This window comes from Sapajus apella, unplaced genomic scaffold (genome assembly GCF_009761245.1).
Source record: "Sapajus apella isolate SASKATOON/1434 unplaced genomic scaffold, GSC_monkey_1.0 scaffold14, whole genome shotgun sequence".
Lineage (NCBI taxonomy): Eukaryota > Metazoa > Chordata > Mammalia > Primates > Cebidae > Sapajus > Sapajus apella.
The window spans coordinates 19,061,977-19,074,535 of record NW_022436954.1 but is presented as its reverse complement, the minus strand read 5'-3'; the positions used below and the strand labels follow the sequence as shown (position 1 = coordinate 19,074,535).

At 41.1% G+C, this 12,559-nt stretch overlaps 1 protein-coding gene across 2 annotated transcripts in view; it reads left to right on the top strand.

The window, feature by feature from the left end:
• Nucleotides 1-12,559, top strand: part of EXT2 (exostosin glycosyltransferase 2) — a 162,109-nt gene that overhangs the window by 116,216 nt on the left and 33,334 nt on the right. For both annotated transcript variants that reach the window (XM_032283534.1, XM_032283535.1), the window contains 2 exons: nucleotides 80-269; nucleotides 9,314-9,480. In XM_032283534.1, coding sequence (XP_032139425.1) covers nucleotides 80-269; nucleotides 9,314-9,480 — 357 coding nt within the window. The remainder of the gene's footprint in view (nucleotides 1-79; nucleotides 270-9,313; nucleotides 9,481-12,559) is intronic.

The window sequence follows — 12,559 nt, the reverse complement described above, 5'->3', positions numbered from 1 at the left end:
TTTGGGTTTGTTGACGATGTTGGGTTAGCCACATTGTTGCAGCTGCTTTTCTGACCCATGTTAATCTGTCCTCTTGTAGAAGTGGGGCAGCGTCAGCAATCCACTCTTCCTCCCACTGATCCCACCACAGTCTCAAGGGTTCACCGCCATAGTCCTCACCTACGACCGAGTAGAGAGCCTCTTCCGGGTCATCACTGAAGTGTCCAAGGTGCCCAGTCTATCCAAATTGCTCGTCGTCTGGAATAATCAGAATAAAAACCCTCCAGAAGGTAAGAAGAGTGAGGAAGTGGTGTGTTCAGGAGAGGCCTGGTTTGGGCCTTAGTGCGTCTCTCAGCTGGGTTGATTTTGGATGGCCAAATTATTCACAGCCTTTGTTTTAAATAAGTGTTCCTGCTCTGTCAATAACAATGCTATTTCTGAGACAGCATGACTCCATTTTTCTCAGTCCTCTCATTCTTGTTCTAGGGTGGCCCATTGAACTCCAAGCCCTAGCATACTCTGTAGCCACAAGTGTTTAAGGGCTTAGGAATCAATAGGATCAAAGGCTATCAGCCTTGGGAAAACAGATCTCAGCTTCCCGCAGCCATCTCAGCTGATTTGTTTACATGAAAACTCAGTTTAAAAGGCATTAGTTTTCTCTTTTCTTATCTCTGCTCTGATACTGTACTTTCCTTCAAAAAAAAAAAAAAAAGGATGGCCTCACTTCTGATTGGAAAAGTCATCAGCAAAGTATACCCTGTCCAGACTTCAAGTCAGGTCCTTCAAGGGAGCAACCACTAGAAGCTCCCATTGGCTCTTCCTTAATCACTTTGTTCCTTGCCTTGGCCACCCCTGTAATCTACTGGCTGGCAGCTAGGATTGAGGACTATTTGATTAATTGGATTTGTTTTTAATTCAGGACGCACAGAGTATGTTCCACCTGCATTTAGTTTCTCATTCAGTCTGTCTATTACTGATCCTAATCCCAGGGACTTCAAAGCTCCTGCCATTTATAGCCTATTAAAGCCAGGAAGTTTCTGATGGATTAGACCAAGGAATGAGTTTGAAGTTAGTAATGTGCACCACTGTCACCGATAAGGTCTAGTTTATTGCCTGACAGTAGTATCTGCACTTTTTATGGCTAGTCTCTTTTAATTGGATATACTGAAGTTGGGAAAGTCAACCCTAGAAACTAGGCTGGAAGAAGACTGTATTTCTGGCTCTGTTAGGCAAATTGGAATTTGCCTCAAGAAAATTCTTTCGTTTTTCCAGAGACATTGACAGATTTTACTTCATGGGATGTTTGTTCTCTGAGAGAATCATATGCTTTCTTTTTAGATTTAGGGAGCCACAGTTAAAACAGCTATTTTATTTATTTATTTATTTATGTTGAGACGGAATCTCGCTGTGTCATCAGGCTGGAGTGCAGTGGTGAAATCTTGGCTCACTGTAACCTCTGCCTCCTGGGTTCAAGTGATTCTCCTGCCTCAGCCTCCTGAGTAGCTGGGACTACAGGTGCACACCATCATGCCCAGCTAATTTTTGTATTTTTAGTAGAGACGGGGCTTCACCATGTTGGCCAGGACGGTCTCCATCTCTTTACCTTGTGATTCACCCACCTCAGCCTCCCAAAGTGCTGGGATTACAAGTGTGAGCCACCTGTACCTGGCCTAGCTATTTTAAATAAAGCTCATATATTATTTCCTGATATTTAGAAATTAACTTTCTACGCCAAGATTTTCTTCTCTCTCTCGACACTGTAACATGGCCAGTTTTCTGGATTTTTATTTTATTTGTTTGATACATAATAAGAGAGAAGGAAAGGGGTGAAAGAAAAAGGAAGATGTGGGCATCATTTAAGAAGGGAAGATGAGAATACAGAAAGGATGGAAAAGATAGGGGAAATTATAAGAAACTATGTAGAGAGGGAAATTATTGACTTGGATTTATTCATACCAATTGCCGTTCTCCAGAGCGAAGTGAATTGGGTGGTATTGCATTACTAATTTGTCCCTTCGTTTATAAAGGATAGATCATGTTTGTAGAAGGAAGGCTGGGGGCCTCTCATTGGGTCTGGCATGGCCTGTTGTGTCTTGCGGTAGTTATAGGCCTATATTTGCTCCTGCATCCAAAGGCCACCAGCTTTCAGAGAGACTCACAGCTCACTCCTGCAGTCCTGCCTGAAAGGCAGAGTTGCAAATTCTGATGCTAAATGCCAAAGAGGCTTCTCCTTATAAACCCTGGTTAGCCACTTTAGTCATAAGGTGAGTTATTTATTGTGAATTTGAGTCACTTCTTTCGGGAAGGCATCATTGCAAACTGTGGGAAAGGAGAAATTTTTTTTCCTTCTTGATCTAAGCCTCTACCCTGGCACGACTAAAGGCAGCAGCATGAGCCCAGGTTTTGGAGCTGGGTGTTCAGTTTTAATTTTTGGTAAGACCCTGCTAAAATGTAGTGGTTAGTTTTATGACCAAGACTTTAGTTTATTTTTCAAAGATGTTGACTCTAGGGAGGAAAGAGAGCCCTTAACTGATGAAGCCCTAATTTTGACACGTGTAGTGACTGGACTAGCTTTTTTCTAACAGTGGTTTTTAGGTCAGGGCTCTGGCTCTGGCGATGTGGTTGTTTGGGGAGAACATGAACCATGTTTAATCGTCTGCGGGGTGTTTGTTCAGTTGGTAAATGAGGCTGTCAGCTCTGGTCTGCATGCCAGCAAATGCATCTGATTTTTTACATACAGCATTAGTAACATATATATTATATATATTTATAGAGAGAGAGAGAGAAAGCAAGTCCAAGGCTTTGAAATATTAGAGGCAAAAGTGATGTTTTTTACTTTCTCTACATTTGCTAAAATAAATATTGTGGTTACCATGTCTGCTGCTGGGAAGATTTGTGTAGGCAGAAATCTACCCCCACTTTCCCACTTTTTTTTGCTTTCTCCAACCCAACCAAATACATTTTTCTTTTGGTTACATTTAAGTCCAAATTTCTGGGTTTTAAGTTTAAGTAAATACTTAGACTAGGCAATAGACATTTCCAGTGAGCTTTCATCGCATTGGTTTTGAGCTTTGTCAGAAGAGACTGCCTTCTCTCTCCCTAGTTTTTAATTTTCAAACTTGATGGATATAGAGGTTATTTAGTCTGGCCCTGGCCTTGGTCTGGAGGAGGTTGTTGCCTTGTGCATTTCAGACAGGGGTAACTCAGCCTTCTGTTTTAAATGACTTCAGTTTTAAATCTGAGTTAACATCAGGAGCCCCCCATATGCATATCACAATCAGGAGCTTCAGATTGTGATATGCATAGTGCTTCACAGGCAGGGTGGGTGTGGCTGAGCATGTCAGCAACCCAGGATGGCCAACAAGGGAACAAAAGCAGCAGGCACCCTCCTTTTGAGCGGAGTTCTCGGACTGTGGAGAATTGGGTCATGAGTCCAGCTGGACACCAGGAACTCAGGCAATTCTGAAGTGGGCTTAAGGTTTGTATGGAGATAATCTGATAATTTATTTTGTGAATCTGTGGTTGTAGTTATGCTAGTGATTGGCAGGATGGACTCAGGGTCATCTTCCATCAACCTGACCATTTTGCAGTACCTTTGCCAAGTTGGAGAAAAATGTCTTTGCTCACATTTCTCTTGGCATCCAACATGGAGAAAACCGTTAATCAATATACTTGAAAAACGAAATCCTTAACACAAGGAGTTCTTTTTCTCCTTTGAGCTGGACTGAAGCTCATACTGTGAAGTTATCAGGTCACCTGGCTCAGCTGTTTGTTTTTCATAAATTCTGCAATGCGTTTGAAAAATCATATTTTTCAGGCTACTTTGTATGAATGGGAGGTGACATTTCTATTTTGTCTGTTATAGGTTCACAGGATGAGACATAAGATACAAGGGCTTGCTGTTTCATTTAGAAGTTTAAAGCATAAGGAAAAAGGACCCCAGTTAGGCTAAGCAATCGTATTTGGGCCTGAAGGTTTCTAGCTGTGACACAGTTTCTGTCTGCATTCTAGAAATCGTCCCCATATCCTTCTGTCTAGACCTCTTCCTGTTATCAGTAGAGAAGTGAAGTTCATAGGACTTCACAAGAATCCACTTGTGAAGATGATCATGATATAACCATATTGTATACCTTTTTAATCCAGGAATAGGAACTGTGCTACATGCTTATTACCTCTATCTTAGTACAAGCCTGCAAGGAAGCTATTACTATCCCCATTTTGCAAAACTAAGAAAAATGAAACTCAGATGAGCAATTTGTCAGAAATCAACACAGATCTTTCTAGATCCGAAGCTCACGCCCTTTACACTAAGCCCCCCCATGTCTATTTAGATTACCATTTAGTTGCAGGAAAATCATCATATGTTGTCAGTTCTTTGATTTGGGATCATGTAGAAGAACTAGATCCTTGTCAGGGGCTCAGAGACACAGAAAAGTAAATCTGTTTTTTTTTTTTATTTTTTTTTTTTTTTCAAAAGACTGACGGGAAGGAAAAAACTTCTTTTCGCATAGATTTTTCTTTCCTACCTCATGTTCCCTTCTCCTTCTACTGCTTCATTCCTAGTTTTTTTTAAAGGTTACCTTTTCAGAATCAAAATTCCATATCAGTATTATCTGTTTTAAGGACAGGGTGTAATTTTAATGCTTGTTCTTTGGTTGCTGCCCTCTCATCTCTGGCCTCCACAAAAGGGATACTGTCAGAAGCCTGAGAGAATGGTTCTTGTCTTTCACGGAGGCCGTTTAATTTGACAAAGGGAAAACATGAAACTGGGAATTCTGTTTAGAGTCCCGTCAGGTGCTATTGATGGTCCGTAGATAGCTGATCACCGAAATGGAGCCTTTTGCCAAAGCCAACTTTTGGCTATCCAAACCTAACTCGCAACAGGGAAAAGTAACCATACATCTTAAAAAGCCATAATTCATTCTGAATTTCTACCTGCACCCCATATCATCCTCCTGAGTCTTCATCACTCTCTAAAACTTCCCCATCAAAGACTTTACAGGGGCAAGTTAGTTCTTTGTGGACATTGTCTCAAGTAATGCTTTGGACATATATAGGTAAACAGCGTGGAAAGCTGTCTGTGGGTTGAATGTGCTATACACATTCCTCAAGTGTAAGTCCATATAAATATGCCTCTACACTGGATGGAGTCTGGACTTACACTTTATAAAGCAGCTAGCTTAGTTTTTCTGCATAGTGGGAAGAGGAGCTGTTTGTTGCCTTGTGGAATTAGCATGACCAAAATTCCATGTTCTTTTGTTTTATTAGTGTGTGAGAGTTTAAAGGATTCATGGCAGGGATTTTGCTTCTCTAAAAGTGGACATGGAAGGCCTCAGCGGGGTATACCACTGGGTTGTCTGGGTGATGTACCGGATCTCAAATGTACCACTTTGCCACTGCTACCTAGGGTTCAACAAGATTCTCTGGTTCTGTAGGTAGACACAGACTTTCCAGAGAAAGCACGGCTAACATTTAGTGACTGCCTACAGTGTACTGGGCACTGTGTTGCTAAATGCATCCCCATTCATCCTCACATTCAGTCATATCAAGATGGTCTCATTATTCCTTCTTCACAGTTGAAGAAGCAGGCTCAGAGTATTTAACTTGTTCAAGGTCGCATGACAAGTAAGTGGTAGACCTGGCATCTGAAGCTGTTTCCAAAGACTGTTTTCTTTCTGTGATGTTTAGCTGCCTCATGGAATCCTAAGGCCACAGAGGCATCGTGTTTAGTTTCCACCTGATGTCAAGTAGAAATCTGACCTAAGTTAGTGCATTTTAAGTAAAAGGGCACATTGTGCTGCTGAAGGCAATATATCTTAGAATAGTTTATACCATCAGGAAGTTTTTACACATTTTGAGTCTAAATCAGTTTCCCTGTAGCTTCCACCCTTCCATTTGTCATGCTTCTAACTCTAAAGGCCATAGAGAACAATTCCCTTTTCATTCGATAAGCTTTCTGATATTCCAAGAATATTAGTCAAGGTTCATTTAGGAGACAGAAACCACATGATAATTTGAACAGGAAAAATTTAGTATGAATTATTAACTAGTAACAGGATTTGCCTGCTAAAGGGTAAAGAGAACTCTGAAGATTACAGGAAATAAACTTGGAAGAGCCCCTTCCCCAGCTAGAGGTGAGATTCACACCTTGCTGGGGAGAGTAGGGCTGTCATCCACTGGGTTAGGAAAGTTTGCTGAGATGCCGCAGGCTGAAGTTGACAAGCAGGAAACCCAGTCATGCCCTTGTATACACACAGAGTTCGACAGGAAGCTGCCCCGGGAATGTTATTGAACTTGCTGGGAAACTGGCTAGGGCTTTGGTAGAGCTCACCTGGAACTACCCACAGGGAGAATTTTGGCTGAGTTGCTGGTGGGGCATCCACAGAACTTTCTGGAAGCTGCCTGCAGGGGTGCTGTTAAATTCACTGGGAAGCAGGTTGGGGTATGCTAGAACCTGCTGGCAAGGTGCCCCAGGGAAGAGGTGCTACTTACACTTGCTGGAGACAAGTGCCCCTGCCTGCCTGCCTGCTGGCCAGGCACTAATGGAGCAAGAAGTAAAAAAGGCATACCAGACCCAGGAAGAAAGCCATCCCCATGCGCTGCACTGGCCCTTCGGTGCCCTGTACTGGCACAGGTAAAACCATGCCAGCTGCCAAAGGAGAGGTGTTCACAGGGTCCAGTTCAGCTATCACTAACAGGGCAATGAAGACCGCAGTTGAAACTGAGAGGCAATAAAGTTTTAAGCGGCACGCTTAATTTCTGTAGGCATTCTATAGAAAGCCTGAATACAGATGCCTGCACTGTCCTTGTTATTTCTTCCCAACTATTTTCTGGGCCTGTTGGTACTTCTCGTAATGTTGCGGTACCCAAATCTGAACAAAATCTAACTCAGCAGATTTCAGAGTGTCATCTGGGTACCCTGGGCATCCCTGAGATCCTTTCAGGAGATCCAGGACATGGAAATTATTTTTATAATCACACTAAGTGATTATTTCTCTTTCCCACTTCTCTTATTCTCTCACAAATGTACAGATTCTCCAGAATCTACATGTCATGAGTGACAGCATTTCCCAAAGCTAATGGAATGTGTGCTTATATATTTTCTTAAGAGCATAAAGGGATTCTGAGATCAAAAGTTTTGGAAACCACTGGCCTGGTAGGTAGGGCTATAACCTCCTTCATTTTAGATGTTACAGTGCGGGAGTCCCTAACCCCTGGGCCAGGAACCTGTAGCCATCTGTGGCCTCTTAGGAACGGAGCTGCACAGCAGGAGGTGAGCGGCTGGAATGTGAGCATTAAGGCCTGAACTCCTCCTCCTGTCAGATCAGTGGCAGCATTAGATTCTCACTGGGGTGTGAACCCTATTGTGAACTGCTCAGGCAAGGGATCTAGGTAGTGAACCCCTTATGAGAATCTAACGCTGGATGATCTGAGGTGGAGTAGTTTCTTCCTAAAATCATCCCTACCCTGGCCTCACCCTGTATTCATGGAAACATTTTCTTCCACAAAACTGGTCCCTGGTGCCAAAAAGGTTGAGGACCACTGTTGTAATGTGTTCATGTTTTGTAAGGATTTGGGAGTGGTGGATGTATGACAGAGATTTTATTTATGTGAAATAGGGATCAAGCAAGAATAAGGGTGATTGCTGGAGAAAGTGATTAGACCTTACTAATTTTGTTCCAGATCCAGAGAAACATGGGATTCTGAAGCTGCAGCTCTTTTTTGGTCTTTTAATGCTAAACAGACTTAGGTTCAAATACTAGCTTTATCATTTATTTTTTGTGTATCACTGGGCGAATTAATGAACCTCTCTGAGCCATGAAAATACTACTTTGTAATAATTCCTGCCTCATAAAGTTGTCAGGAGAATTGGATGACAGTGTATCTATAAAGCATCTGGCATATATTAGTTGATTAACAAAGTTCTCCTTCTTCCTTTCTCTCTGCTTATCCTTATCCTGAAAAGAATGGACTTGCTTAAGATCCCATAGATAATGCTGAACCCAGGCCTCCAGTCTTTCAGGCATGTGTTCATGCATTATTCCAAAGATATTTATCGATTATGTGCCACGAATGAAACTATAATTAACTATTGATATTGATGAAAAGACAATGGCCCATAGGGCTATTTCTTTGGTCACCGATTCAGCCCTTTCCCAAACACACTTTTTGGAGTTGACCACTCTCTATGAGGCTCTGTGCCACAGGTTTATTTTAAGACTATGAATACCTTCCTTGACTACAGGGCCTCCCACTTGCACAGGTCTGTTCCAAGACCCTGGGAGTACCCCAACAATGTGCTCTACAACCAGTTATACTACAACATGTGCAGAAGTAAAACATTTTATCTGCAGTCAGTCAAGACAGCCTTCTCCCCTACTGACTTTCCCTCTATCTTCCCCCTCTTCAGTCTGGTGACTTTGGAGTGGCCATGAGTGCTTTGGGACTTCAAGACCCACAAAAATGAGATTTTTCTACAATTACATGGTGGACTTTTTGAAAGCAGTATGATACCTAGCTTTCCTGTTCTCGTTTGACAAATGTGTGAAGAACAAACTGCCCTCTGAGGTGTATGGACATGGGTACTGTACCAAAGAAGTATGAATTTCATGCTATGCCAAATGCAACATTTTAAAACAAAGAACCTGTGGTCAAATTACTCCAGTCATTTCGTAAAGTAGAATGGGAAAAAAATGTAAGGCAAGTTATGGGTTGGTGTTTCTTCAGTATACTAGAAAATCCCACATAATTGGACCTAGGAATTTGATAATTACTTTGTAAATTGGTCACTATGAGAAACCAAACCTAGTGAGTTGGGGAGAAGGGATACAGTGCTGAGTTCAGGAAGCTACACTCATTCAGTGAAACATACTCTGATGAGGGGTGGCTTTTAGCAGCACTGAAAGCTGTTCGATTGCATGATGGAGGTGGGCACATCGGGGCAGACATCTTCAGCAAAGGCACTGTATGTCCTAGCACAGCTGCAGGCAAGTTCTCAGCTAGGATATACTTACCTGAAAGTATTTTGCAGAGTATTTACCAGAGGTGGGTAGAGTTCTGATACTAAAGCCTTGATTCTGAGAATGAAGTAATCACATATATTGTATGGGTGTATATATGTTGTATCTATATGTGTGTATGTGTGGTATATATATTTTTTATTATAATAAAGATGGATCTGCGAGAATCTCCTCTTGCACAGTTATACTTTTGGATTTGGTGAAAGCCATGGCTACAAGCTGATTCTTCCATCTCACTTGTGATGTCATGCTTTTACTACTTTATCTCCTTACAAGAGTTAGGAGAATGGTAAATACCTTTTCTCTTTTTCCAGATTCTCTCTGGCCCAAAATCCGGGTTCCACTGAAAGTGGTGAGGACTGCTGAAAACAAGTTAAGTAACCGTTTCTTCCCTTATGATGAAATCGAGACGGAAGCTGTTCTGGCCATTGATGATGATATCATTATGCTGACCTCTGATGAGCTGCAATTTGGTTATGAGGTAAGGAGGTTTTACACAGTGTGTTTATGTGTTTAATATTACTTTCTATGATTGCTTGTCTTTCCTAAAAAAGAGTATTATATTTCCTTCTTAAAAGTCAGAATTTCTCAAATCTTCTGATAGAGTCCAAAAGGTGTGAGTTATGAAGCTGTTCTTTAAAGTGCTGGAGAAATTCTATTCCAGAATGACAACTGTGCCCTCCACTGGTTTTGGGAACTCCCAAGGAGAGTCCCATGGGACAATTTCAAAAGAGCATCTATAGCATTTAACAAGCACTTAATTGATGTCTCCTTGAATAGCACTTCCCTTGACTCAAGCAGCTGGGCACCACAACAATAAAAACATCAATAAGTGAAGACGCTGGCGACACTGACAAACAAAGCAGACCCTGTTGATGGCTTTCTTTCTGAGTTTTAAGTGGAGAGGCTGGCTGCCTGTCTTTAGGGAGAAACATTCCCTATCACCGTTTATTCACTGAGGCTGATGGATTAGGCTGGGTTCAAGGGTTAAGTATGGAGACCAGTAAAGGTCTCCCCAGGGGAAAGTGCCAGAGTCCAGGCCTGGTGAAAAGCAATAGGAATTGATGGGCCCTGTCAGAGTGTACGTGAGATGCATGATGACGACAGGCGAAGACCTGCGGCTGCCGGTAGAGGTGGTATCAGACCTAAGCACGCAGAGTGTTCAAGTCATTTAGCTCTAACTGGCTCGGGGAAAGGGGAGAGAAGTAAGCATTTTCTTTAGTTAACTTAGGATTTGTTGAATTGGGGGTTCTTAAATCCTAATTTTTTTTTTAAATGAAGCTATATTTAGTACATATATTTATTATAGAAATTTATTTTTAAACACTTAAATTGAAGGTGGATTTTAAGGGAAAGGAAAATGAATCCGCTCCCCCCAACACTATCACCACCACCAAAACTTAAAAGCTCAGTTTTTCCCAAGTTTTTAAAAAATGTAGCTTCATTTGAGTGTAAAAGAAATTGTTATGAAATAGATTGATGTGCGATGCCCCGGGTGATATAGTTATTGGCCAATGAAAGGCTTGAGAGTAGCTAATAAAACACACATTCATCTTTTTGGATTTATTTTTATTCATAGGAGATGACTTTTACAGCATAGTGTCAAGGGTGTTGGATGATATTTAGTATACGATTATTCCCATTTTTAAAACAAATTGCCTGCTTGTTTTTCTGGCCAAGTCATGGCAAAAGACTAATTTTTTTTTTTTTTTTTGCCAGTGATTTCTCTCTTCATTGCATATAATGGCTTCAAACTCTAGCCATGTGTTTATTTTTGTGGTAAAAGCGAGGTGGAAAAAAGGAGTGTTCCAAATGACATGGCCAAGATGGACAGAGTGCTGTCTCTTTAGTATTTTCTGTTGGTCTAAAGGAAGACTACTAAAAGAAGGGTGGGCTGAATGGTTTCCTAGGATTTCTTTCAACCCTGAGTTTGTTTTAAGCAACTTAGAGTATGTTAATGAAAGGAAGTTTTGCAGAACTTAAAGGGACTGATCTTGCATCTTTACCTCTTTCCTCTGATTACTTGTGTTTGATTCCGTATTATCTCTAAAGAAGTAATTATTAGAAGAGTGAAATCAGAAAGCAGTCTTATCTCCATTAGTATCTCCAGATGCTATGGAAGGAACAGCTTTGATACAACTTTTATACAATTGACTATGTTCCTGTCAACATCCTGAGTGTTTCCATACATTACTTATGATCTTGCCCCAGGCCTGCAAAGCAGGTACATTTTTCTCATTCTGTACTGAGACTCTTTAGGTTAGATAACCTGCCTATAGTCACACAGCTAATCAGTGGAAGAATTAAGATTAAAATGAAATGATTTTTTTGACAACGTGCTGTCTTCCCTGAGGATTTTACTGTTACATTTGCCAGAGATCAGTGTTCCTCAGAAGTAGTACTTAACAGCCATCAGCATATCATTTGCCTGTCACAAAATTATTTTGACTCTAAGAAAAACAAATACATTTTTTAGGAACTCCTACCATTGGTGCTTTAGGGCCTCTGCGCCCAAGTTCCTGCTCTATCACTGACCAGTTTATGATGATGGACAGGTTATTTAACCTCTCTGGATCATAGTTCATTGTTACATAAAATGGTAGTGACAATATCTACTTCATGAGGTTATCACGTGCATTGGGTGAAACTACATAGTGCCTCCCACATGGAAATTGGGATTCCCCAATCTAGGTTGGGTCCAGCGCACTCTATACCTCTTTGTGAGCAAATAATGGTGAACTGTGTTGTTTGGTGTCTTTTTTTTCCTTTTAGAATGTAAGCACCAAAGGGCAGTAAGTACATTTCCTGTGTGATGGACAGTAGATTGTGCTCTTTACAGATGCCATGTTAACTGCTGCTGCTGTTATCATTATGACTACCACTGCTATTTTCCTTATTCCATTCAGGATTCTATTATGATTCATGAAAGAGACTGTTTTCATTATTCAGAAGGGACATTTCTGTCTTGATGAAGGAACTCAGTTTAGTGTTGAATCAAAAGACAAAAGACCATGATGCTCCTGAATCCTGCTTTTTATGCTGAAGCCTAGGGTTGATTTTCATGCAGGAATTGGGAGCAGGCTTGACTGATTAAGGGAATAAATAAGTAAATATTTTCATCTTAGGGGAGCTATATGGGAACCCAGAACTACTACTTTTTGGTGTAATCACAGTCACTCGGAATTATATCCGTCTTGTTAATCTCTGCCCATCCTTCAACACTGAGCTCAGCTGATACTATTTCAAAGAAGCTTTCAGAGTCCCCAGTCTAGTTGGGTTCAGAGTACTCTGTACCTCTTTGTGAGCAATAATTGTGAACTATGTTGTTATAATATCTTTTTTTCCTTCTAGAATTAAGCAGCAAAGGGCAAGAACCATGGCTATCTTATTCATTGCTATACCCTCTGTTCCTAACCCAGTTCATTGAATTCAGTAGTTAATTCAGTAACATTTGGTGAATAGACAAAACTGCCTTGCCAATACACATATGAAAAGATAAAAAAGATTATTCTGGCCTGTATGCCCTTCCACTTTACTGTGATCCATAATCTGGTTACATC